Raw genomic sequence first — 23905 nt, forward strand, 5'->3', positions numbered from 1 at the left:
GAGACCAGTGCAGTGGTGAATGGCAGGCCAGGCAGAAACACCCAGGAGCTAAGGGCCACAGATGGCTGAGCATTCAGTTTAATTACCTCTAATAATCTTTAAAAATCAGCATATAGATCCACTACAGGTAGCCTGGCCTCCCACCTGTCTTGGTGGCATTTGTCCAGATGCCATTCCCCTCAAGGAAGTGGGTCATCCCAGGGGAGTGGGGCCCAGAAAGGAGAGAAAGGGACAGCCTTCCTACTGCCTGCCCCACAGCCCTGGGACAAGCACACATCTGGCCTGGCCTGAGACAAGGCAGGGAGAAGCCATAGGGCTGTGCAGAGGCAAGGGGCCAGAATACCAAGTGCCCTGGCCTCCAACACTACCCCCCTCTGTTTTTGGTTTTGTCATTAAAAAAATAAAGCCACAATTCCTGGCAGGAACAACCAGTTGTTGCAGTGTCTTCTGTTAAAAACACAGGCACGAGTGTGGACAGTCTCCTCTTCAGCTGGCCCCAGCTCACAGGATGTCTGCCCGCTTGTCTCGCACACGGCTGCGTGCCTTGGTCCGGGCTTTGAAGGCAGCGGCATTGTATAGGTGCTGGAGTAGGGGCAGAGAGTGACGATCTGGGTGAGCTAGGGGAGGCCCAGGGCTTTCTCCTCTAGCCCCTGCAGAGCTCCAGGCCCCCAGGCCGTGGGAACAGAGGGAATATAAAGGTGCCCAAAGGGTGCAAACCTTCTCAAAACGTGAGATCTTGCAGGCCTTCAAGGCAGTGGCATCCAGCACCAGCACAGGACCCAGGCCAAAGATGTCACGGAGTAGCTCGTTGTTCTGGGGACAAAGAGGGCAGTGAGCTCAAGCTGGTCCAAAACAGCCAAGCTGAGTGCTCCCTCCCTGTCCACCTTCCCACCTGGAGATGGTGGTGCATGCCCGATCCCAGCACGTCCTTGAAGGCAGCATAGATGCGTCGCCGAGCCCAGCTGTCCACATAGAGCACCTCAAGCCCGAAGCGGACGGACTCTTCCTCACAGTCACCGCCCTGCACAGTAGAGAGACCCACAAAACAGGGCTTGGTGGCTGTGCCAGGGGATGAACTCTCACTAGGACACATGTTCTCACACGCACCTCAACAAAGTGCAGCACAGCGCGGAAAGTAGAGCGCTGCCGCCGGCGGTCAGCCTTGGCACGGTACTTGTTGCTGTCGGTGGCCAGGGTTCGCAGGGCACTGCAAAGGGCCTCCATGTCCTCGTAAATAAAATCCTCCTGCGGTGGGAGCAATGAGGGGCGTGTGAGCAGAAGCCCGGGGTCTGCTGGCTCTCAACATGGGGTTGCCCAAACCCTTCCTATCTCGGAACAAGTGGTTTTCTTCTCTCCTTGGCCCCCTTGAATTCCTTCTTGGCCCCTGCCTGGGCCAGATACCCTGGCTCAGGGCCCCCACCATGGCACCCGGCATCTGAGTCTGTGTTAGGGCTGCCTCCCCTCCATGAGGACCTAAAGCTGTCCTGCTTTTTTCTGTGTTGTCCCGTGCATCCAGCCTAGGATGGACAGGTGGTGTCAGCAGGCCCCCTCCCTTCCCCTCACCCCTCTCTCACACCTCAAGGTCCCGGGCAAGCTCAAAGAGCAGTGCGATGGTCTCGCCGGCAGCAATTCGCAGGTTCACACTTTCGCTGGACAAGAGCTGGGGCAGCCGGGGCAGCTGCCTGGGGAAGGGGCAGGCTGAGCTATGTGTGGGTTGGGGGAGCCTCACCTTTCCCCTCCCACTCACAGCGGGCAGTCGCTCTTACCTGTCCAGGATGTGGCTGATATGGGTGCTAGGGCAGATGGTAAGTAGCAATGCCCAGGCCTGCAGGGCAGCACAGAGCAGGCCATGCAGGCTGGCAGGGACCACAGGGGCTGTGGAGCCACCCATACCACAGGATCGGCTGAAAACACCTTCTAAACAGTTGAGGCAAGAGACCAGGTCCTAGGGACACAGGGAGGCAGTAGGAACAGCTCAGGGGCAGAGCCAGGGTCTAGGTGCTCTATTACCCATGCCCAAAGGCCACTTACCTGGACATCGGCAGCAGCCACATAGCACCCCAAGCCAAGAGCAGAAGCGCACTGTTGGGAGGAGGACAAAGCCACACCATGGTTAGAGACTGAGCCTGGGTTCTCAGCCACGGAGCTCACCCTCAGAGTAAGGGAGCCTGAAAGCAGGTGGACCCCACCTCTCTCCTTAGGGATAAGGGGAGGAAAGGGTGTCACAGAGCACAGAACACTCACGTGGAGCCGAGCAGCAGGACTAGCTGTGCCATCACTGAGCACAGATACCAGGAAGGGCTGTAGGCTGTGAAATAGCTCCTCGCCCTTGGGTCCAGGGCCCAGCTGCACACAGAGCAGGCCTAGTACGGCGGCGGCCAGGGCCTGTTCCTCGCCCTTCCCTGCAGGAATGCTTTCCAAGTCAGCTCAGGCAGCAAGGGTCAGTACTCAACCAATTCAGGTCTCCCATGAGCCCCCGGGGCCCAACCTTTCTTGAGGCACTTTTCCAAGGCATCAGCCAGCGTGAGGCGGCGCTCCAGTAGGAAGTCAGGGAGTAAGCGGGATGCCAGGGCCAGGCGAAGGCTCTCAAGAGCACCCTGCCGGGTCTTGGCACTGAGGAATGAAGAAAGGGACCTTGTGTGCCAGCTCTACTGGGTCACACTTGGCATGGGCTGAGCAGGGACACGGGTATAGGGGTTGGCTGGCAGTCAGGGGTACCTCTTGTCTGTGAGGCAGTCCACATACTCCTTCAACTTCTCCTCAAGGTCTTCCTGCTGGCCCTGCTCATCCACAGCATCCCCCCCTGCAAGGCCAGCTGGTCAGCCCTGCATCTTGCTTTACCCCAGGGAATCCCCACAGAGTCCCTGCCAAACTCCCACCCACTCTCACCAAGGCCGTCCTCTGCGGCAGTGCTAAGAAGGCTGGGGCATTCACTGGTGGTGCTGCGGGCCTCACTGACTGCCTCATCCTCACTGGAACCGGAGTCAGCTTGGGCACTGCTCCGGGCACCTGAGGAGGATAGAACACAGCACTTGGCCTGCCTCTACTGATGAGTGATGGCTGGGGGTACCTCACCCGGCCTCATGACCCCCAAGAATAGAGTCCTGCCCCTCTTAGAGATGAGAAAACCAGAGACTGAAGTGGTAGGCACAGGGACGCTCAGCAGGGGGCGCTGAGCCAGGAAAGAGGAGAAAGAGAGTGAGGTCTATCAAATGCAGAACATTTATAGGCCCAGCCTAGGAAACCTGGCAGGCTTGGTGAGTCGAGCCTCCCTGAGACCAGAGCCTGCTTTAAGAAGAAGACTGAGAGCCTGGTAGAGGCAGAAGGGGCTGCATAGGCCCCACTTGGAATGGGGACACATCTAGGCAAATCCAGGGGGAGCTTAGCCACCAGCCCAGATTATGCCTAAAAATGGCCAGGGCAAAAGTCAGAAGTTTAGATTATTGAATCTGTATATACAGAACATATACAGACAGACACAGGGCTCAAATTCCAGCTCCATATCTTAAAAAGAGTACATGTAACCAGGTCAAGTGACTAACCTTCAACGCCTTAAAAATTTATTTATTTATTTATTTATTTATTTATTTATTTATTTATTTATTTATTTATTTATTTATTTATTTATTTATTGTTGAGAGAGAGCAAGCAGGGGAAGGGCAGAGAGAGGGAGACACAGAATCTGAAGCAGGCTCCAGGCTCCGAGATGTCAGCACAGAGCCCAAGGCAGGGCTTGAACCCATAAATCCATGAGATCAAGACCCAAGCAGGGTGTCAGAGGGTTAACTGACTGAGCCACTCAGGCATTCCCAACACCTTAAGTTCTTCATCTGCAAAACAGAGATGCTAAAGCACCTCACGTAGTACAGCAAGTAAAGACGATGACTAGATGACTAAATAAACGACTAGTTAAGGCTCTTCTGTGGGCCCACAACTGCCCATCTGCTCTGGGGCAGAAGCCCAGCTCAGCTCCTGGTGGATGTGGCTGGGTGCCCCAGGCTTCCAAGCATACTATCTTCTGAGCTCCCCCTGGACCATCCCAGGCCTTCAGCCCTCAGTGTATGGACACACAGGCTCCTCCTGACCACAGTACATGCAGAGAATGGAGTGACCCCTGACACATGAGTCCCTGAAAATAGGTAAACACAGGAGAATGTCAGGATCAGCAGAGTTAGAATGCTCCTGTGTGTGGGTTCTGGTCACCAGGCTGGTCCTACTTCTCAGAAACTACATACTCCATGTGCCTGCTGGACAAAGTCCAGCATGCATGCAGGCTTTTGCTCACCTCCTCTCTTACTACTCTAACCCGCCAAAGCTTCCCAGCCTCCCTAATTTGCTCCCTCCAAATGCGAGGCCTTTGCACAAATTATTTCCTCTGCGTAGCACTCTCTTCACCTCCTCAGGGTTCACCTAGAAGCCCCTTAAGGATTCCTTTGTTCTTAAGTCTGGGGCTGACATCATTCAGTGAACCTGTCCCCCCAGCACCAGTCCTTCTGTAATGTTGCTACCCTCTTAGATGTCCCCATACCCAAGTCCCATTAGGGTGGTGTCCAGGTCTAAGCTGTACCCAGCAGGCACCCTGTTCCTGCAGAGTAAACATATGTGTTTACTGCACCAAGACACACTTCTGTTCAAAGCTGATAAGTCTCAGGACTGCTCAGGCTCAAGGGCACTCCCCAACCCTCTCGGGCCAGGTCCACCAAGGCCGGAATCCTGCAACGTCCCCATCGCCCCCCACCCCTCCGCCAGTTCGCCCTCTATCTCAGTACTTTCCGTCAGGCCAGCCCTCCCACCAGTTTCCTAGTCCAGTCTAGTAAAAGGGCAGGGATTAGCGAGGGGGCAGGCTTCCTGCTGTCTGGCAGGTTTGTCTATCACAGCAGGTAACTGGGGTGGATCGACAATGGAGAAACTGAGGCCGAGAGGCACCGACCAGTGTAGGGCCGGTAGCGTGGGTTCCTGAGCAGCAAGCAGCGCAATCAAGTTGGGCGCACACGTGGCCACTGTCCCGGGGCACGTGCTGGCCGCGGGAGAGTGGCGGGACTCCCGCAGAGCCAGGCTGGTAGACACAGGAGTCTCCGCCCAGGACCCCCGGTAACACTGACAGGTAAGCAAGCCATGCTGGACCCCCGCTCGCCGTTCATCAGTAGCTCCCCACTTACCCGCTCCTCGGCGCTGGCCGCCCTTTCGGGGCGCGCTGCCCTTACGGGCGCGGGGCATGCCGGGAATCAGGAGCGCGGGCGCGCACAAGGCTCAGGGTCAGGGACCTGGCGGGCGGGGGCTCCAGACCGGCGAGACACCGGTCGGTGGGCTAAGCTGAGACTTGGGCAGACGACGGGAGCCACACGCCGCACGCGACACCATCTTCGCGAGGCGCCCCGCCCTGCCAAACGAGTCGCTGCGCCCCGCCCTACTAAACGGGTGGCCGGGAAGGCGAGTTCTTGGCCATTGGGTTCAGGACCACATGCACGCGGCCGAAACTACTAGTCCCAGGGGGCTGCGCGCGCAGATGACCGCCTGCCGGCTAGGCGCAGAGCACCTCGGGAATTGTAGTCTACTCCTGAAACCCATAAGCCCACGACGCTCTAGCTGAACTAGGCACCCACAATGCCCTAGGTACATCCCCCGCCCCCCGCACGCCCAGGTGCATGCATATAGTTAACTCTGAAGCTGTGCCTATGGAGCAGCCTACCACGTCAGGCAGGACCAGTGTTTCTGGGCATTTGTGGATGGACAGGAAGAACTTGGAGTTTAGTGGAACTTGGTGAACAAACTTTAGGCAGTGAAAGAAAAAGTGACTTTATGCTGAAGCAGAGCACAAATAACACCTTAGCACTTACAGACCTTAGCCAAGATCTTGGAGATAACCTGTCCCTGGACAGGTCTCCTGAGACCTTTCTGTGGGCCCAGTGAGGAACAGGAACAGAGCTCTGAGCTGGCACCTCTAACCATCTGGAACTCGGACTTTCCCAGGGGCTGCTTATCAGGAAAGATCAAGTGACCTCAGAGGACCTTTGGTTTTAAAATGGTGTAAGCAAAATAAAAGGGTGTCAACATTTTTTTCCCTGGCCCCTTCCACTCCCCAGGTACCCCATGGGAAGGGAGTGTGTGTATGGGAGGACTGACGCTAAACTGAATAGAACAAGAGTGGGACAGAGCCGTCTCTCCAGGACTGGAAAAATGGCAGCAGGGACAATAGAGTCAGGGGCAGGTAACCTCTGGTTTTATGCTGGTTCTTCAGGCCTAGGTTCAGGTCTAGGCTCCTGGCAGTAAGGGCAGCCCAACCCCGGTAACAACGGCAGCTAAATGACTCCCAGGCTCCAGGCCTCCCATCTGGCTGCAGGTGCAGAAAGGCTTCCAGTTGTCCTCTGTCTTGGCAGGCACAGCGCCCATGGCCGTGGCACCGCTGGAGACTGCAGGCTATGGCTGCTCTGGTCACATTGATTACATAGGGGCCCAGGGTGCCCACTAGGTAGTCATGGAGATGCCAGCATTTCTCCTGAGGAGGGGAAGGATGTAGCAATACTCCTGCTCCCTGGCTCTGACATGGTCTCTCCCCCCAACCTTGGGATCCCAGGATGGGCTGCATGGCAGGCTGGAGGGGCAATGACCGCTTCAGAGATGGAGAGGCTCAGGTCCCCCAGAGCACCACGCCAGCTGCCCCCAGTGCTGCGCTCACACCAGTGGTCTGCACAAGGTCATCCTGGAAACAAAGAACTGCTAAGCCAGGGATGGGCTGGTCAGATCCATCTGGGCCTACCTCCACCTTTGAAAAACTTTTCTGGCTCATTACCATGATCTAATTCCACCTCTAGAGTCAGATTACTTGGCACTGAGCCTCTGAATGGCTTCTTGGGTCCTCCACTCAGAAAATGTCTCCCTTAAGACCAGGGCTCCAAAGCCTGGGCCTTGCCTTCCCCTCAAGATTTTCCAAGGCAGAGCCATACTTACTTTTCAGATGCTCCAGGATGGGATCTCCCCACTCAGAACTAGATCAGGGTCTTCCCATCAAATTCCCCTGGGCAAGGTCTTCTCTTCAGACATTCCCAGGACGGGACCATGACTCCCCACTCAGACCCCTAGATCTCAATGTTCACTTACGAGGTGTGTGAGGAACCTCCCAGAACGCTGGTGTGTGAGGCGGGCATAGACCAGGACAGGCAAGGGATGTGGGTGCCCAACAAGGCCACATGGAAGGCTTCCTCCAAGCGATATTGGACAAATGCTTGGTGGTGAATAGGTGGCAGCTTGGGTGGGAGATAAATGCTGGGGAAGAGGGCGCTGGAGGCAGGCAGCCCAGAGCGAATGCAGTTGGGTGTTGCAGGCTAGAGTGGCTGGGTGGCAGTGGCCTGGGTGGAAGCTGTACCGTGCCAGCCATTGCCACAGGCTGGGAAGCAATAGAACCCCCAGAACCCATGGGGCTTCAGTGCCTGGCCCAGCCACAGTGTGTCCTCCATCAGGGCATGGGCTGCCTGTTCAAAGCTAACACTGGCCTATGGAGCTGCTCCTGGGGGTTCAAGTGGGGGAATACCCATTGTGCCCAAGCCCATGAGGTGGCCTGGTAGGCTCGGCACCAGCCCCAGTTCCCGGCCCAGAGTGGGCACCACTCTTCCCAGTCCAGCACTGCCAGGCCAGTGAAGCCACATTCTAGGTTGAGATGGGTCTGGTAGGTAGCCTGTGCCAGGTGGCGGTCAAGAGGGACAATCTTGGGGATGCCTCCATTATGAGCTGTGTCCCTGGGCCCAAGGTAGGGATAGAGGCTGAGCTGATTCTTGTAGAAGATGGTGATGTTCTGCCCATGGAAATGCTGGCCATGGTTGGCTGTGATGCCCAGAGCCTCTAGTGACAGGTGCACACCACAGCGAGTCTTACAATGTGCTGAGGGTATGTTCCATTGCACAGAGAAAGGGCGGTCAGGAGCCCATAGCAGGGGCTGGCCACACCCCAGGCAAAGGGCCACTCCTAGCACCAGGGCCAGGCCCAGGTGCATGATCATGCCCCAGGGACAGAAACCTGCAGGAGAGAAGGGGTGTGAATTAAGACTCGTGGCCATGGCCGCACCTCCTATATGGCAGAGAAAGCTGGGAACACTCCCCCAACAACTCCCCACAAGGATGGGGGCTGGGGAAAGGATAGTCCCCATGTGGTCCTCTAGGCCTCTCAGACCAGTCACACCCTAAGTTGGCCCAGGTAGCTCCTCTCCCGTGCTGCCCATCTGTCATGGTACAACTGTGCCCTTTGACACCTAGCCTACTCACTTCTCCCCTTTGCCGGGCTTAATTCCTACTTAGCTCTCAGGTGTCTGCTGTGACATCACCTCCCCTGGGAGGCGTCCCAGGGCCTCCAAATGGACTGAGAGCACTTGGGCTCCCACTGTCCCAACATGGATCCTGCCACTGTATGCTTCCCTGTTTCCCCTGTCCCTTGGGCCAAGATGCTGTCTAGTTCCCCATTGCCTGTGCCCAGTCCAGGGCTGACAAACAGTTGGCTCTGAGTGAATGGTGATGAGTGAATGTGGAAGGGAACAGACACCTTGTAACCTGGGCTTGGCAGAGTGGGAGGGGCAAAGGGCAGGTGTCTCTTCATCCATGGCCCTAGGGCCAAGGTGGATCTGGGGGCTCTTGCAGAGATAAGGTATCTAGGGTGAAACTGGGAGGTGAGGGTGAGGTCAACAAACAAACTGTCACAGGCACATCCAACAGAAACCTTTATTCAGCCACACTGACAGCTCTGAGCCACAGCCATGAAGCCATCTCCTGGCCCCACTGGTATTCAGTAAACATGGTCAGGCTACAGCTGCCCCCAAGGTCTAGGGACTGAGGTAAGGCCAACGGGCTGAGGCTTGTACTGCATCAACCCTGAAGGACAGTGCCTTGTCCTGGGGAGCCCTCAGATGTCTTTTTCCATCCAGAATATGGGACATCCTCTCAGGTCTTGGTATTGTGTCTCCAGCAGGCTTTTTGGAAGGGGCCCTGCAGGAGGTGGGGGTGAAGTGGTCAAGGGCTCAGGCAGGGGAGGAGGTGGTGGCAATGATGACCCCTTGGGGAGTCTTGGGGCAGTCTGGGCAGCCAGACTAGAAGCCTTGCAGGGTGGCCGGGGAGAGGGGGCTCTGGGGAAGACCTTGAGCAGGGTGGCAGGCAGCCGTCGGCTGAAGACCAGGCCCTGCACAGGCTCACCCAGATGGTAGCCCAGGTGGGCATAGAACTGCAGCTGGTCATGGGTGGTGAGGTGTAGTCGGCGGAAGCCCCGGGCCTGAGCAAAAACCTCCAGGCCCTCCATAAGGCGGCGGCCAAAGCCACGGCCCCTGAGAGCCCGGGCCACAACCACTGTCTCCACTAGGAGGCTCTGGGGCCGGTCCAGCACCCGTGACAGGCGGGCATGGCCCACCACAATGGGGGCTGCCTCAGGTGTGGGGCTGGGGCTCAGCAGCATCAGGCAGAGGGGGAAGGCATCTGAGGACTGGCCCAAGGAGTGCAGGCGGGAGGCACGGCTGCGGGGCCACTGCTCATTGATGAGGTCAGCACAGGCATCCAGGAGCTCAGGTCGGCAGTGCACAGGCTCCAGGGTCAGTTCAGCCAGGCTGGGGGCTGGGGTCTCCTCTGGCTGGTGTGCAGGATCCAGGGTCAGCGTGGCCAGGCTGGGTCGCAGGGTCAACTCTGACTGGCATGCAGGATCCAGAGTCAGCTCGGCTGGGCTGACACTCAGGATCAGCTCTATCTGGTGTGTAGGGTCTAGGGGAGGGGTCAGCTTTGGTGAGCCAGGGCTCAGAGTTAGCTCTTGCCTACATGTAGGATCCAGGCTCAGCTGAGTCAGGCTGAGACCCAAGGTCATCTCCTGCTGGGTTGCAGGTGGCTCAGTGCCAGGCTGGGGATTAAAAAGCACAGTCTCTAGACAGTGGTACCTCCTCAGACCACAAGGTTGCTCCTCCTGGAGACAACAGCCATGCTAGGCTGTGTCAGGAAAGAGGACAGTGTTGGGGCAGGGAGGGGCTGACAGAGTGCTGGGGGAGCCATGCATCCTGGAACTGGTCTACACCTTGTCTCCATCCCATACTCACCTGATGGCACAGGTGACCTGGAGACCATCCCCTATAACTGACTCAGGTGACTCACACAGGTGACAGCAGAGGTAATGGGTCCAGGGTGTCCTGCCCCACATTGCAGGGAAGCTGAAGGCTAAAGGCTGGGGCAGAACCCAAGAGTCCTGGCCCCAGCTTTCTGTGGCTACAACTTTGTCCTTCCCAGAACTGGGGATCTAGCCTACACCATCATGGCTGGCTGGCCATCAGACAGAACATGCAGACTAGACACACACCATGACCTCCTACCTACTTAAATCCATCCAAGACTCCCTCTGGCTGTCCCCAGGAACTCCCCTGCCTTTTCCTTCTCTCTATTCTAGGTCCCAGCCTTTCTCACCACTTGGGCCATGACTGCCACCTGACCAGTCCTGGGGCACCACTCAACCACCTGTTAGGATCAGTTTTCCTCTCCCTGAACTGCCTTTCCTGCTTGAAGCACAAAGCCCATGGCCCCCTCCCCAGCACTGTGCAGCTCAGGTCACTCTGCTTGGGCATGGACTCAGGTGTCCCTTCAGATGGGGCTCCAGCAGCACTAGCAAGGCGCCTGGCTCACAGTCACACAGCAATGTGGCTCTTGCAGGCTTGGTTCCCCACTGGCCTGAGTTTTGTAGTCGCCCTAGATAAGGACCACAACTTCCTTCCTAAATCCACAAGTGTCCAACAGCCACCAGGTTGGGGGCTCAGACCTCCTGCGCCTAAACCCCATTGTTTGCCAATCCTACCCCAGGCTCTTCTGCCAGGAGGGTCTATGCTGGGGAGATCCTGGTGGGAAATCCACTGGGCCCTCGTCTTCTACTCACCTGCTCCAGAGAGGACATCCTGGCTCTCCTTCCCCACCTCCCCAAGAAGGCCCCCTGAACTTGAGGCAATTCCACACTGGTCAGGAACAGGTAGCCCCCACAACCCCCACGCCCCACTCAAAAGGCTATAAGCACCTCACCTGCATCAGCCACCTGCGAAGCAGCTACAGCTGTGCCAAGAGGGAGTATACCCCAGGATCCGCACCTAGGCCTGGAGTCCCAGGCTTCCCCGCGGACTTAACCCCTTCGGTGCCGACCCCACCCACTATGGGAGGAGCTCCTGTGTCCTCAGGGAGAGGCGGCAGTGTCTTCGGTGGCTCGGTTTCCCCCTCCCTCCTAGTGAGTGACAAACCATGAAGTTTTTTTTGGGGGGGGGTGCTTCGGCAGCTTGACTCTGGGTGGGTGTGGCTCGGCATGCTCTGGGAGAGAACGCAGAAACTGATGCAGGGAGGGGGTGCGGGACGGCATTGCTACCTGAGGACCGCATGCACGGGGCAGACCGGGGACAGTGTGGACTAACATACGGCACGTGCGAAGGGTACTGACATGCTGAAGTCAAGCTCCTCCGGGACGCTCCGCGTGCTCGCTCTGCGCGGGTCGGTTTCTCGTCTGTGTGGTTTGGACTCTTCTGACCGCCCGCGCTGGCCCCTAGCGGTGCGGCGGTCGCACTGCAGCCGTCGTCTTCCGCAGCTCTGGTAAAGACTCTTCCTAGGCAGCCAGGCCCCACCCCGCCTCCGCGCGCCACCGCTTAGGCTCCGCCCCCAGTTCAGGGCGTCATAACACAGCCGACGCAGACCCAGTCTCTGCCCTGGCTGCGTCTCTGCCCTTCCAGCCCTTCCGGAGCCACAGCTCCTTGCTCCCTGCGCATCCCCCGCTGGGACCCAGAGCAGGCTCCACCTCCTTTCCGTCGCCTGCAGGGCCAGTCTCTGGCCCCTGGGCATCGCTTAGATCCTTCCGGATTCCGCTCTACTGAGGCCCTAACCGGGCCTAACGCGTCAAAGCCTTGGCCCGGTACAGGCCCCTCCTCCATCCGGCTCCACTTCCGCCTCGCCTCACCTCACCTCGCCCCACCCCAGGCTCAGGCAGACCTCGGTTCCTGTTGGCACCCCGTGGGGAAAGAGGTCCGTTGTGGAAACAATCAGGTAGAGCTTCCTCCTGAAATTTGGACCCCATCCTCGGAAGCAGCCGCCCTCGGACAGACGTCAGGACTTAGTGATAGAGATGAGCCTTTCCTGTGCCCTCTGGATCCCGGAGCCTGCACGTTTTAGGCACTCCATTAATAGCTCCTGAAGCAAGAATCGTGTCTGCTTTATTTGCGAGCCTGGTGCTTTTGAGCAGGCTGCGTGCAGGGCTGGTTACTATCAACACACAGTAGGAGCCAAAGTGCTTTACCTCTAGCTAGACAGCCTGGGTTCGAATCCCCGTTTCTCTATTTTCTGGCTGTCCAGCCTTGGACAAAGTGTTTGCCCTCCCAGTGTGTGCCTCGGTTTCCTCATAACCTGGTGTTAGGATCGAATACATTAGTCTACTTAAAATACTTAACACAAGACTTAAGGAAGCGTAGGTATTCAGTGTATGTCAGTTCTTGTGATTGCTACAGTTTAAAGACCGGTTTAGTGTCTCTGGAGATGTTTATGACCCTGCTGGGTGGGTGCTGAAGGCTCTAACCCCTTAGGCAGCTATTCCGGTCTGTAAGCATGTGCAGGCATATGCTCATGACCGTGGCTGAATGTACTCCTGGCTGTGACCATGACTTGTGTGGCTGCTTGTAATTGAGAAAGCTGTGGCCAGGCTCACGGTGCATTAGGTTGTGAAACTGAATAGAGGAAACCTCATTTAAAATGGAGTCGGGAGGCTAGATGGGGGAACTCACACATGCCAGTCCTTGCACCCCTTTGCAGACCCAACAGGGAGAAGCCTACTTTACTACCCCAGCAGGAGGAAAGGTTTTCTCATTGCCTGACAACAGCTTAGCTAGTGAGAGACTGTCATAACTCAATCAATGAAAAGCCACTACACTTTGTACTCCAGGTTTACTCCAATGGACTTTCTGTTTATAATAGGCCCTTCAAACTCCCCCCTTTCCGCTGTAAAAGAGCGCTCCTCCTCTTTGGTTTTGTAATAGCTCACATGTCTCAAGTTGCAATTCTCTACTGTTCCTTATTAAACCCATTTTTGCTGGTGAAATAAGTTTTATTTTTAACGTCAACAAGATGTTCAATGTATGTATCTTAGTGTGTGCCCAATTACTACGTGCCCTGCTTCTCACATGATGCTCCCTTCCAGCCACGGTAGCAGCGACATTTGAACTCCACAGCCATCCGCATCCGATCCTCAAGTGAGAGGGCACCTTGTAGGGTCAGGGGCCCGCCCCCAGGTGCGGGCTGGATGGAGAAACTGGTGGGGTTGAGGATGAGGAGGGCCTCAGGGTGGCTGGGGCGCCTGGCACAGCGACCATGGCCTGAGCACAGGGCTTGACTGCACAAAAGAGCCCCGCTGGTCACATTGAGGATAAAGGGCCCCAGTGTGGTGTCCACATACTCCTTGATGGCCTGGCATGATTCCTGAATTGGAAGGGGAGCAAAAGGGACATCATGGCCATGCACGGGCCTACCTAGGGCACCGAGGCACTCACCTGCTGGCCAGCCAGGATCGAAGGGATACAAGGGGTGGGTCAGGGTCTTGCCAGTCAGCCTGGCACTTCCACCCCTGCCCCCACCCTAACCTCCCTCCTGGGCCTGAGCTCACCTTTGTTCTTGTGTTCTGCCAGCTCACCCAGAGTACCACTCCTGCTGCCCCCTGGGCTGCACTTTCCCCCAGGCTGTGCTCCAGCTCATCCTGAGGAAAGGGACATAGCTCTGAGGGGCCTCCCTCCCTCCCCACAGCAGGTTGCTGTAACAACACTGGATGGGACAAATAATTCATAACCCCCACCTGAGCTGCTCTGGCCCTGGTGGCGAGAGGCAAGCCCGTCCTCACCCTAGCCTGTGAGTGCTGTGCAGCAGGCACTGCATCTTTCTGATGAATGCAGAATCATCTGTGCCGAGCACAGAGCATGGCACACAGTAGGAGCTCAAGGAATGGAGAATGGATGAGTGCCCCAAGACCATGTGGCCTCACTTACTAAACGTGATGCCTGACAAGGTAGGCTACAAGGTGAATGGGGTCATAGAGGGAGACTCACCAAGGGCAGAGAGTGGTTGGTCCCGTCGTAGAAGATCTGGGCATAGGGCAGCACTGGCAGATCCGGGTCCCCAGCACCCATAGCCACTCGGAATGCCTCACCTACACGGTGCCGCACATACACCTGTCCCTTCCCTGTGCCCTCTAGCTCTGCAGGCATGTAGATGCTGGGGTAGAGGGCACGGCTCTGACCCCACAGCCACCCCAGCTGGTCATTCTGGGCACAGATACCCGGGGGGCACTGGCCTGTATAGTTGGGGCTTAGAAAGTTATAGTTATAGCAGTCAGGGAAGCCATAGAAGCCCCAGAGGCCACGAGGCCTCAGTGCTTGCCCCAGCTTGAGGGTGCCTGCCATCCAGGCCTGTGCAGCCTCCTGGAACTGGTCCCGAGCTGCAGCCTCCACCCAAGGAGCTGGCCAGTCGGGATGCTGCCCCTGCACCAGTGACCGTGAGCGCTGCCGATAAATGTCCTTGGCGTCCCAGTTGAAGGCCCAGCGTGGGCGCCATGCCTCCCAATCGATGACTGCCAGCCCTGAGAAGTCAGATGCAGGTATGGCAGCCAGGATGTCCTGGAATGAGCGGGCCAGGTGGGTATCCAGGCTGGCATTCTGGGGCAGGCCACCAAACACAGGCTCCCCAGCAGACGTGTAGTAGGGGTAGGTGCCCAGCTGGTAGCTATAGAAAATGGTCATGTCAGGGCCGCGGAAGGTCTGCCCTGGGTTGGCCACCACATCAAAGACACTGACATCCACGTCCACGCCGTATTTCTCCAGGCACCACTGGGTGTTTGCATTCCAGACGGTGGTGAAGGGCTGGTTGGGTACCATGGGGCTCCTGGAGCCTTGGGTTTTGTCGAGCAAGGTCAGGAAGAGGGTGCAGATGGGAAGCAGGTGGACTGCCATGGCACAGGGTGGTTCTAGGGAAACCTGGCCAGGGGAGGCAAAGCTGAGAGTAGGCCCTGAACTCTCTGACCCCTGCTCAGGGAAAGCTGGCCAAACCCCTTGCTCATTAATCCACCCCTGCTCTGGCTTTAGGTAAACACTGACCTGCAGGCCTCAGGGAGGTCAGAGGGCAAATGAGAGGCTTGGAGGGGTAGCACTGCCACTGGAGGGGCCTCTGGCCCCTGTCTCTCACAGACTTTGCCCTGGCCTAAGCTAACCAATCCCCTTCCCCAAGAGCCACAGAAGCCATGACACCTGTTTTGAGAAGAGCTGTTGAGAGCCAGGCCCTCAGCCCCTAGGCTGACCTGACTGTGATGGTGGGGGGATCCTTTCCTGTCTCTCCCTGAAGGAATCCTGGCCAGCCATTGGAGGAGGAGATGCTCAGTGACCAAAGACAGGTCAGCCCAACCCTCCTTTTATACCCACCAGTCTGCCCACATGTCCCTGCTGACCTCAGGGCTGAAGGGCCTCATCCTCCAAACTTCCTGACCCCAGGGTGAGGGCCTAGGCAGGGCTCAGCAAGATTCTGTTCCTCAACTCTGCCCACAGCTGCACCAGATTCTCGGAGGAAACTGCTGCTGGAAACTCTGAGCTTTTGTAGGGGGTCACCCCACCCAGTCTGGGGGCGGGCTAAGGGGCGGGCTGAGGGTTGGAGGGCTGGGCCAGGCAGCTGAGCCACCTCAGCACCCCTAACAAAGTGCCCTTGGTAGGAGGTGGGGCTGGGCCGGAAGCAGCCCCGCCCACTGGGTCAGCACTAGGGCAGGGCTTTGCGGCTTTATTTGTGTTGGGGGGGGAGGGGGGAGGGGTGCTGTTTGGGTGGCAGGCCCAGCTGACAGGTCTGTTTGTGGTACTGGAGTCTGGGTGCTTCAGTACTGTATACCAAGGGGGCATACTTTCCTGCCTGGCTGCACTGTGACATTTGGGGCCCCTAGGCACTTTTGCCTTTTTGGGTCCCTTTCTCAAAACATTAAAAAATACATTTTACAACTATGTTGGTATAAAGGCAAACATAAGCCCAATCTAAGTCATTATTGTATATTCATTATTAAATATATATTTTCTTCTGATTAAAAAGATTAAGATTTTTGGGGTCCCTAGAAGTATTGTGGCCTCAGATGCTATACCAACTATGCCGAGGGGGTAAGCCACCTCTGCTTTTGGGCCTTGAGTCTGAAAGGTACGGTGTCTGGGAAGTCAGGGCTGGTCAGTGAGTGTCTCTGTGAAGCCCCGGTTAGCTACTATCTAGGCCTCTGTGCAAGCTCCAGTAGAGTGTGTATGTGCAAGTATGGAACCCAGTGCCTGGACTGGGTGTGACACTCTGTTGTCCTGTGACTATGAGATTCCATGTTTGACCATGGGTGTGTCAGTGACCACGTTTGCTCATTCCTTTGTGATTTCACGTGTTTGCTGATTCAGAAGCTGATTATTGAGACCTGCTAGGTGCCCAGGCCCAGGCTTGCCTGCCAGGGTGGGGTGAAGGGAACGTCATGTCCCTGGCCCAGGTGAAGGTGTTACCTGAATCTGCAGCCCAGTCTGAGCCTGAGCCAGTGATCCCCCCCATTCCCCCCCCCACCCCCCGGAAAGTGGTCAATGAAGCAGTGACCCAGCTGGCTATCATCTGGACCTGGTCCTGCAGGCAAGGATGGAGAAGCTGACAGCGGATCCGGGGTGCTGGGGGGCTGTGGGTACATCAGCCAGGAGCCAAGCATAGCATCTAACCACAGAGATGGTGGCTGCTGATTCTGGTGGAAGCAGGGTCCCAGAGTGATGGCCACCAGGCTCAGAGAGACTGGCGCAGCTCCCAAGGGCTGAGGGGACAGGAGAACATCAAAGCAGCCCTGAGGCTTTGTGCTACCTTCTGGTGCCCCCAGAAACCTAGTGCGGCGATTGGCACAATGCAGCCATCCTCCAGCTGGCCTCAGTCTAGGGGAGAAGTTCTAATGGTGCAGACGGTGGAAAGATGCTAGAGCACCCAAAGCCTTCCCTGACCCTAGGGCTCTGCCCACAGATCTGCCCTTGCCGAGTTGGTCTGGCCAGTCCAAGTTGTGTGTGTCTGGGATCACTCCAGATTCGAGGTCCAGCCCTGCCTGCCCTCTCTGCTCTCATACCCTGGGCCTAGGCCACCTCACTCTGCATTACCCTCACCTGCCCACCCACAGATCTGGCTGTCCGTGAGTTGTACCTCCCACAAGGCTGTCTTTCCAGGTCCTCCTGGAAAGTGATGTGAGATGGTCACAGATTTGCATGGAGGGGTCACGGCTGGGTGGGTACAGGTCACAGCTGTTTGGGGAAGGTAATAGTTGTGTAAGGTCATACATGTGAGGGAAATCACAGCTTTGCACAGGTGTGTAGGGGTCCTAGCTCAGTGGGAAAGATCATGGATGTGGGTGGGATAGCTCACAGGTGTGTCTGAGGGTCCCAGCTGGGTATGGGCAGTCAGAGGTGTGAGGGAAACAAATTACAGCTTCTCCTTCCTTGCCCTCTTTTTGCTGGCTCCATTATCTCATGACCTTATTGACAATACCTTCATTTTCTGTCTAGCAGGCCTCTCCCCACCATGGCCATGAGCATCTGGGCACCCTTCCACCCAGCATTCTCCTCCACCATGTGAATGGACATTGCCCTCCCTGAACTACCACCCACCCCCCTTCCCTCCATTCTCTGCCATGACTAGCCAGAGGAATAGGGGATCACTTTACAACCTGAGTTGACATCAGTTTGGTGGGGATGGCTTCTCCAGGCTCTGCTCCCCTGACCACTTCTGACTCAGGCTTTGCATCTAGTGTGCATTCCCATGGAGACAGGGCTCTTTGCTGGTGTTGCTCACAGATGCATCCCAGCCCGGCACCGGCGCATGTGTGCACTATTTACTGAATGGGTTAGAGAGTCACCGCCATTGGGCAAAGTCAGGCTTACTGCTGCTCATGGGCTGCCCCTCCTGCCCAGCCTGCAGTAGCCCCTGCTCAGCCCCTAGCCTCGAACTGTGAGTCCCAGCTGTGTTCCGAATTCCTCCCTGACTTTGTTCATGCTTTGTCTCTCACATCAAGCTTCCCCTTCCCTTTTCAACTCAGTGTAGAAAGCACTTCCTCAAGGATACCTCCCTTGTGGCTGTTTCACCGCTTGGCTGTTGCTTGAATCTGTCTCTCCACAGCCAGTCGTTTGCTGAGGACGGGCTGTGTCATCACTGACATGGACAAGGGGACCTTCAGGTGTGGGTTGATGGCTGAAGAGAGAGGCAGAGACTCACTAGGTTAACTTTCTTTAGAAGCAGGATAGTAAAGCAGGCCAGAGCTAGTCTGACTGCTCCAGGTGCTACTTGTCTCTCCAGGACAGCTGGGGACAGGCCATACTCTGCCATAGCCAGGACAGAAGTGATCTTTGAGGTTGTCTCTGCTCCCAGGCTCAAGATGCCACCATCTCGCCTCATCATGCATCTTTGCAGTGGGACAGGGACGAGACCTTGGCATTCAGATCCCAAACCCCAGTGGAGGACTGTGACCCAGCTGGAGAGAGGGCTGTGTGGCTGGAGTCCACTGCCCTTGGGAGCAGGGAGTGGAGGAGACGCCCTTGCCTGTGGGAAGAGCAGGAAGGGGTGGTCTGGCTACTTGCCCACCCTGGGAAGATCAAACATCCATTTCCCCTTTCTCCCTGGGTGTGCAAGGCGAGGTGACAGGCACTGGCCCAGCTGGGGATCCAGAGGCAAGTAGGAGAAACACAATGAGCATGGTCCCTCACAGAAGGTTGGGCCCAACCACTTTCCAATCAATATGGAGACAGCAAGGTCCTTGGTGTTGGGGTAGAATGTGAATCCCTCCAGTCCCAGTGGCCCCTGCCCCATCAGGCTGCAGCAGAATGGGTAGCTCTGGGCCTCCAGGTCCCGCAGACAACAAGGGACAGATAAGAAGTCCCCAGCAGAGTCTGAAAGACCCTGGACTCTCACATGTCCTGGCCTAGTTGCAGACAATCCAAGCACAGAAGGAGTTGTTTTATATTTAATTTACAAAAGAGACCCCCAAATAATAATAATAATAATAAACTATCCAGGGGCAGGAGAGTAGGGTCAGGTCCTCTCTGGCCCGGCTGTGCCCCTCTCCCTCTCTGGCAGGGAGAGAAGGGAACTTTCAGGGAATTGCCCCTCCCCCTTAGAACAGGGGGTTGAGAGTTGGTATGGATGCTCTACTGGGCATCCCAGGGGCTTTGCCCCCTCCAGACTCCAGTTTGTCCACCCCTTGTAGGCTCCTATGTGCTGGGCAGAGCCGTTGTGGAAGAGGCCTTTGGCAGCTGGGTGAGAGACCCCTATAAAGTCCAAGTGAGGGCCAGGGCTACCACAGCCAGTGGGCCAGTGAGGTGGGACCCAGCCCAGGCCCCACTGGCACCCCCAGCTGCCCGTGTGTGGTCCCACTGGCACTGCTCACCGCCCCAGCCTAAGTAGCATTGGCAGCGAAAGTGCGTCTGCAGGTGGTTGAGATCAGCCCAGCTGAGCTCCCCCTCTGGTCGCAGCTGTGGCTCACCAGGTACGTGGTTAGGCACCAAACGGAAGCTGCTGGCACTGAGGTGCAGGAAGGTATTGGCGCTGGGGTCGCGACGAACACAGCGCCCATGGCCATGGCACTGGGCCCGGCTGCAGTACTGGGCAGCCCAGGACACGTTGACTACGTAGGGGACCAGCAGCCCGGTCAGGTAATTCTTGAGGTACTGGCAGGTCTCCTAGGGGCAGAGGCCAGGGATCAGGGTCAGCTGCCTCAGCTGACAGGCCCAGGTGGAAACTGTTAACTTTCTTTTAACAGCACACACATGTATATCTGTACATGAGTGCTTGAGCCCTTACTGTCCCTGTTCCTGCTGAGAAGGGAAGTCAGGACAGAGACGAGCCCAGCAGGGCAGGTGGGGAAGGGTGGAACTCAGCTGTTCAGGACAGCATGACCCCTTTCCTAGGAGTAGGGAAGGCACCCTTTCTTCTCTGTTGGGACCAGGGATGCTTTGGGTGGGAGACAGAAAAGGGGGCCAAACTAGGTTTGCCCACCCTAAGGGTCAGCAGCCTAAAGCCCCAACTCTCTGCCTGGCCCCTGCAGACTCCAGTCTGGTAGGCTGGGGGTGGTCTTACTTACCGTGCTGGTGGTGTAGCCTGCATCGCCCCAGAGGATGACACCGGCCGCGCCCAGGGCTGCACTCTCACCAATGGTGGAGATGAGATCCATCTGTGAGGGAGGGAGATGGTCACTGGGGAAGACTGAGACCACATGGTGAGGACCAGGCAGGCTGGACAGGCCCCCACACTGTTCTGACTTGCCCATCCCCTTAGCCCAGTACCCTTTCCCACCCCCAAGCAGAGGCTGTTTCACTTTCTCATTAGATGTTCAAGTCATTTGCATGCCTACCTTGGCCTCCATTTCCCAAGCTAATGACCCACTTGAGCCAAAGATGTAGGTGAACCCCAAAGTCAGAATGCCTGGTTCCAAGACTCTGCTTTGCCCTTGATGTGCTTTGGGCAAGTTTCTCAGCATTTCTGGACCTCAATTTTCTTATTTGCGAAATGGAGATAACGATGCCACCCTTTCACAAGGTTACAGAAAGAATGATACAAGAGAATGTAGCTAGAAAACCACGGGGCAGGAGGCCCCCTGGTAACCCAAACCTGCAGTGGTTCCCTGGGGAAAGAAGGCAGGGTCCTGGGAAGCACATACCTCGCTAAGCCCCGTGAGCTTGCGGCTATAGGTGGGTCGCGTGAAGACGTAGACTGGGAGTGCATGGTTGGGGTGGTGGGTGTGAGCCACACGAAGGGCCTCCTGAACACGGAAGCTGACAAAGTTGCGGCCATGGGTGGAGGAATTGAGTGTCTCATCCAGGTAGACAGAGGGGAAGAGGGCTGTGCTCTCTGCCCACAGCCAGGCCAGCTGGTCATTTCGGGAGACCTCAACGTCAGGGCAGCGGCCTGTATAGGTCTCCCGGTTCTGCACATAATCATGGTTATAACAGTCCGGGAAGAGGTAGAAGCCCCAGAGGTGTCGAGGCCGAACGGCCTTGACAAAACGCAGCGTCTCCAGCATGAACTGCCGTGCAGCAAATTCAAACTCATACTGTGCCTGCTTGACTACACGATCTGATGGCCAGTCAGGGTGGCGAATAGCCACCAACTGGCGTGATGATTGGCGGTATATGTCCTTGTCCTGCCAGTTGCGCACCCACACAGGCCGCCAGTCCTCCCAGTCGATAACTGCCAGGCCTGCAGGCTCCTGTGTACGAATGTAGTGCTCCACGTGTTCCTGCAGCATCTTCAGATGTGCCCAGAGGCTGCCATTCTGCGGCACGCCACCGTGCACTGACCTCCCCACTGAACTGAAGCGGGGATACAGGCCCAGCCGGTCATGGTAGAAAATGGTGATGTTCTGGTTCACAAAACCCTCATTAGGTGAGGCCTGCACATCAAAGGCCTTCAGGTCCAGTGGCACCTTGAGGCGAGGGCCACAATCTTGCGTGGGCACGTCCCATGCTACCACAAAGGGCCGGCCTGTAAAGATGGGTGGCGCCGTGGGCTTGAGCTGGGTGGCCCATGCCACCACAGCCAGTGTGATGGCAGGGCCCAAGCCTGCCCACATGCTGGGGGCTGCAGGAAAACGGTGTCACCTGCCTGGCACCAGCTCAGGAACTAGGGGAAAGATGGGAGAGAAGCAAGTCAGTCTAGAGAATCACAGAGGTGCCCACCCCAAACCCATTCATACTCCCCAAGTGTGTGGAGCACTGTGCCCAAGGCTGTTCAGACCCTATTATACGACTGTAACAGGTCTGAAAGACAATAGGGAGGAAGGAAAGACATACTGGGAACTCACTGCCAGGAGCATAGGACTCCTTCCTGGAGCAGGTGGCTTATGGCTGGGCAGAGACCTCTGGTATGTGTGTGACTCTCAGAACTGGCCGGCTGCACTACGGACTCGCTGCCCAGAGATACAGATGCCTGCGTACCACCCAAAACATGGTTTCAGAGAGCCTCGAACCCGCGGCCCACTCTGTATTCCGTGAAGAACTCCTGGTCCAGGAAAACGATAGCATTCGGATAAGGCAGGGCAAAGCTCATACAGCCACAAGGAAGCTGGAATACAGCTGCGGAGCTATTATGTGTATAACACCCGTCGGGCAGAAGAGCGAGAACGTCAGGACTTTGTCTCGAGCGCACTCTTCCAAGCCTGGTGGAGGCCCCACCGGGACAAAGGGGCGGCGGACCTCCCTCGGCGGCGCCCGCGGACCGGCCCTTCCCTCCGCAGCCACCGGGAATGCGCCACCCCCCCCCCCCCCCCCCCCACACACGGGTCCCGGGAGGAGTTCACTCCGCCTGGCCTTTGTGCGGGACCCCGCCCCCGCCCCACACGTGGGGCCAGTGACCGGCCGGGTGGGGGTTGGGTCCCCGGGCCGCCCCGCTGGGCGCATCCACCAAAGTTCCGAACCCAACCTGCAGGGAGAAAGCCGCTAGACTTGCACTGCCCGCCCTCACCTCGCGCGGGGCGCTGCCGGGACCCACGCCATGGCCACTGCCATCCCCAGCCCAGCCCGACCCGCTCCGGCCGCTTGCCCAGGCGCAGCCCCGGCTCCGCACCTCTGCTGCTCCGCCCCCCACCCCGGCCCGCGGGCCCTTTAAGAATCCAGCGCGGAGGTGGGCCTGGGGCAGGATTTGTGGTCGGGGAGGGAAGGTGTTCCCGACTTTCGCGCAGCTAGTGCCTCCTTTCGGGCTCCGAGGACCCCAGATTCTCCGTCGAGGGAAGTGGCCACCCATCTGGGGCCATGAAGCCCCTCCGAACAGGGCTTTCTTCTGGAATCTTAGGCGTGAGTGCCAGTCAGCCTGAGGTTTCTCCCCCACCAGCTCGCTGTCGGTGGTACAGTCCACCCCGCCTGCCGCGCGACCAGCCACTTAAAGGGACAGAGTAAGAGTAGGGAGTCGCGCAGGGAATAAAGAAGAAGGTGTTCCTCCGCCTGTCCATAGGTGGTGCTGCAGAACCCGGGGCCTTGGCTGGGGCCGCAGAGGATCTGGCTCTGCACCCACGAGTAGAGTTCCCAGCCGTGGGTCGTTAGTTTGGAAAGAGGGACGGGGACCAGAGCCGATCTCGGGTCTTCCAGGACAGTAACGCCCAGTCCCCTATGGATCTGGGGGCTTCCCGACCTACGTGCCAGGTCTGAAGGGAAGCCCCGACCCCTACCAGACTGAGGGAGGGGCCAAGCACCCTCCTCTTGGCCCTTCCTAGGCAGGGCCGAGGCAGTGGTTGTCTTGGCAACACGAGGTGTGGGTCGCAGCGTAGCCGGCTCCTTTGGGGGCCGGTAAGCCCAGCGGGCCCTGAGGGTTGGGCCCCTTGCGCCCGACTTGCATTAGGGACAGGCCAAGGCCTCCGGTTCTCTCCTGCCCAGTCTCCTTGGAGACTTGTAGGAACCGCCCCCCCCCGCCCCCCCGCTTTTTTTAANAAATACCGCCTGGCTAGGGGGGCTTCCCCGGGCCTCCACCGGTGTCCTGAGCCCTTTTGCCCTGTAAGCCCCTCCCTCTGGGGAAGAGTCTTGGAGCAGGACCTGTGCGAGACTTCCCTGCCTCTTCCTAGATCCTCTCTTCCTTGCAGGGCTCAGCTCCCTAAAGGGCCCGGGTCTGCACCGCCAGCCTTTCTGAGCGCTGGGGAGGAGAGCTCCTGTGAGCGGATCTTTCGGGGTGCAGACCAGTCGCCTGCTCTGGGCTCACCTGTGTGGGAGCCCGTGGGCCCGGTAGGTCGGCGGCCTCCCTCCTTCCCCGGGTGAGCCTCTCCAGCTAGGCTACTCACACCAGCTGCTGCCCGCCGGGCAACTCGCCGGCGACTTGATAAACTCCATCCCCTCCCACCGGCTCCCGCCTCCCACCCCAGCCCTTTTTCCTCACTTCCTGCTGCCCCTCTGAGA

At 57.6% G+C, this 23905-nt stretch overlaps 5 protein-coding genes across 16 annotated transcripts; all 5 read right to left on the bottom strand.

The window, feature by feature from the left end:
- Positions 1-49: 49 nt before the first annotated feature.
- IFRD2 (interferon related developmental regulator 2) lies at positions 50-5391 on the bottom strand. Of its 2 annotated transcripts, XM_077776918.1 has the most exons (12): positions 5160-5389; positions 2890-3009; positions 2719-2803; positions 2489-2613; positions 2245-2402; positions 2032-2082; positions 1767-1945; positions 1577-1682; positions 1108-1245; positions 893-1021; positions 718-813; positions 50-582 (listed from the first exon to the last, which is right to left on the bottom strand). In XM_077776918.1, exons 1-12 carry the CDS (start codon positions 5215-5217, stop codon positions 502-504), a joined length of 1326 nt encoding a protein of 441 aa, XP_077633044.1. In that variant the 5' UTR covers positions 5218-5389; the 3' UTR covers positions 50-501. The 2 variants fall into 2 exon arrangements, with proteins under 2 accessions (XP_077633044.1, XP_077633045.1); XM_077776919.1 differs by lacking the exon at positions 1577-1682 and having other exon boundaries at positions 494-582; positions 5160-5391.
- Positions 5392-6221: 830 nt separating this feature from the next.
- On the bottom strand, positions 6222-11459 carry HYAL3 (hyaluronidase 3). The gene is given in 10 exon segments (XM_077777051.1): positions 6222-6274; positions 6277-6496; positions 6612-6637; positions 6640-6700; positions 7099-7178; positions 7181-7286; positions 7288-7349; positions 7352-7492; positions 7495-8010; positions 11425-11459. Coding segments are annotated over 9 exon segments (1248 nt in total). The 5' UTR covers positions 7994-8010; positions 11425-11459.
- Positions 8692-12750, bottom strand: NAA80 (N-alpha-acetyltransferase 80, NatH catalytic subunit). Of its 4 annotated transcripts, none has more exons than XM_077776969.1 (2): positions 11403-12750; positions 8692-9657 (listed from the first exon to the last, which is right to left on the bottom strand). In XM_077776969.1, exons 1-2 carry the CDS (start codon positions 11817-11819, stop codon positions 8887-8889), a joined length of 1188 nt encoding a protein of 395 aa, XP_077633095.1. In that variant the 5' UTR covers positions 11820-12750; the 3' UTR covers positions 8692-8886. The 4 variants fall into 4 exon arrangements, with proteins under 4 accessions (XP_077633095.1, XP_077633098.1, XP_077633099.1 ...); XM_077776972.1 differs by having other exon boundaries at positions 11353-11442; XM_077776973.1 differs by having other exon boundaries at positions 8692-9653; positions 11353-11423.
- Positions 12751-12767: 17 nt separating this feature from the next.
- On the bottom strand, positions 12768-15767 carry HYAL1 (hyaluronidase 1). 2 transcript variants are annotated; one of them, XM_077776968.1, is made up of 4 exons: positions 15428-15767; positions 14063-14986; positions 13627-13716; positions 12768-13442 (listed from the first exon to the last, which is right to left on the bottom strand). In XM_077776968.1, the coding sequence occupies exons 2-4, from the start codon at positions 14960-14962 to the stop codon at positions 13128-13130; spliced, it is 1305 nt and encodes a 434-aa protein (XP_077633094.1). In that variant the 5' UTR covers positions 14963-14986; positions 15428-15767; the 3' UTR covers positions 12768-13127. The 2 variants fall into 2 exon arrangements, with proteins under 2 accessions (XP_077633094.1, XP_077633093.1); XM_077776967.1 differs by having other exon boundaries at positions 15454-15764.
- Positions 15768-18979: 3212 nt separating this feature from the next.
- On the bottom strand, positions 18980-23820 carry HYAL2 (hyaluronidase 2). 7 transcript variants are annotated; one of them, XM_077777283.1, is made up of 5 exons: positions 23712-23815; positions 21829-22025; positions 20686-21647; positions 20110-20199; positions 18980-19708 (listed from the first exon to the last, which is right to left on the bottom strand). In XM_077777283.1, the coding sequence occupies exons 3-5, from the start codon at positions 21595-21597 to the stop codon at positions 19298-19300; spliced, it is 1413 nt and encodes a 470-aa protein (XP_077633409.1). In that variant the 5' UTR covers positions 21598-21647; positions 21829-22025; positions 23712-23815; the 3' UTR covers positions 18980-19297. The 7 variants fall into 7 exon arrangements, with proteins under 7 accessions (XP_077633409.1, XP_077633403.1, XP_077633407.1 ...); XM_077777277.1 differs by having other exon boundaries at positions 21818-22025; XM_077777281.1 differs by having other exon boundaries at positions 21818-21953; positions 23712-23814.
- Between the last annotated feature and the right edge of the window lie 85 nt (positions 23821-23905).

This window comes from Crocuta crocuta, unplaced genomic scaffold (assembly GCF_008692635.1).
Source record: "Crocuta crocuta isolate KB4526 unplaced genomic scaffold, BGI_CrCroc_1.0 scaffold77, whole genome shotgun sequence".
Classification (NCBI taxonomy): Eukaryota; Metazoa; Chordata; class Mammalia; order Carnivora; family Hyaenidae; genus Crocuta; species Crocuta crocuta.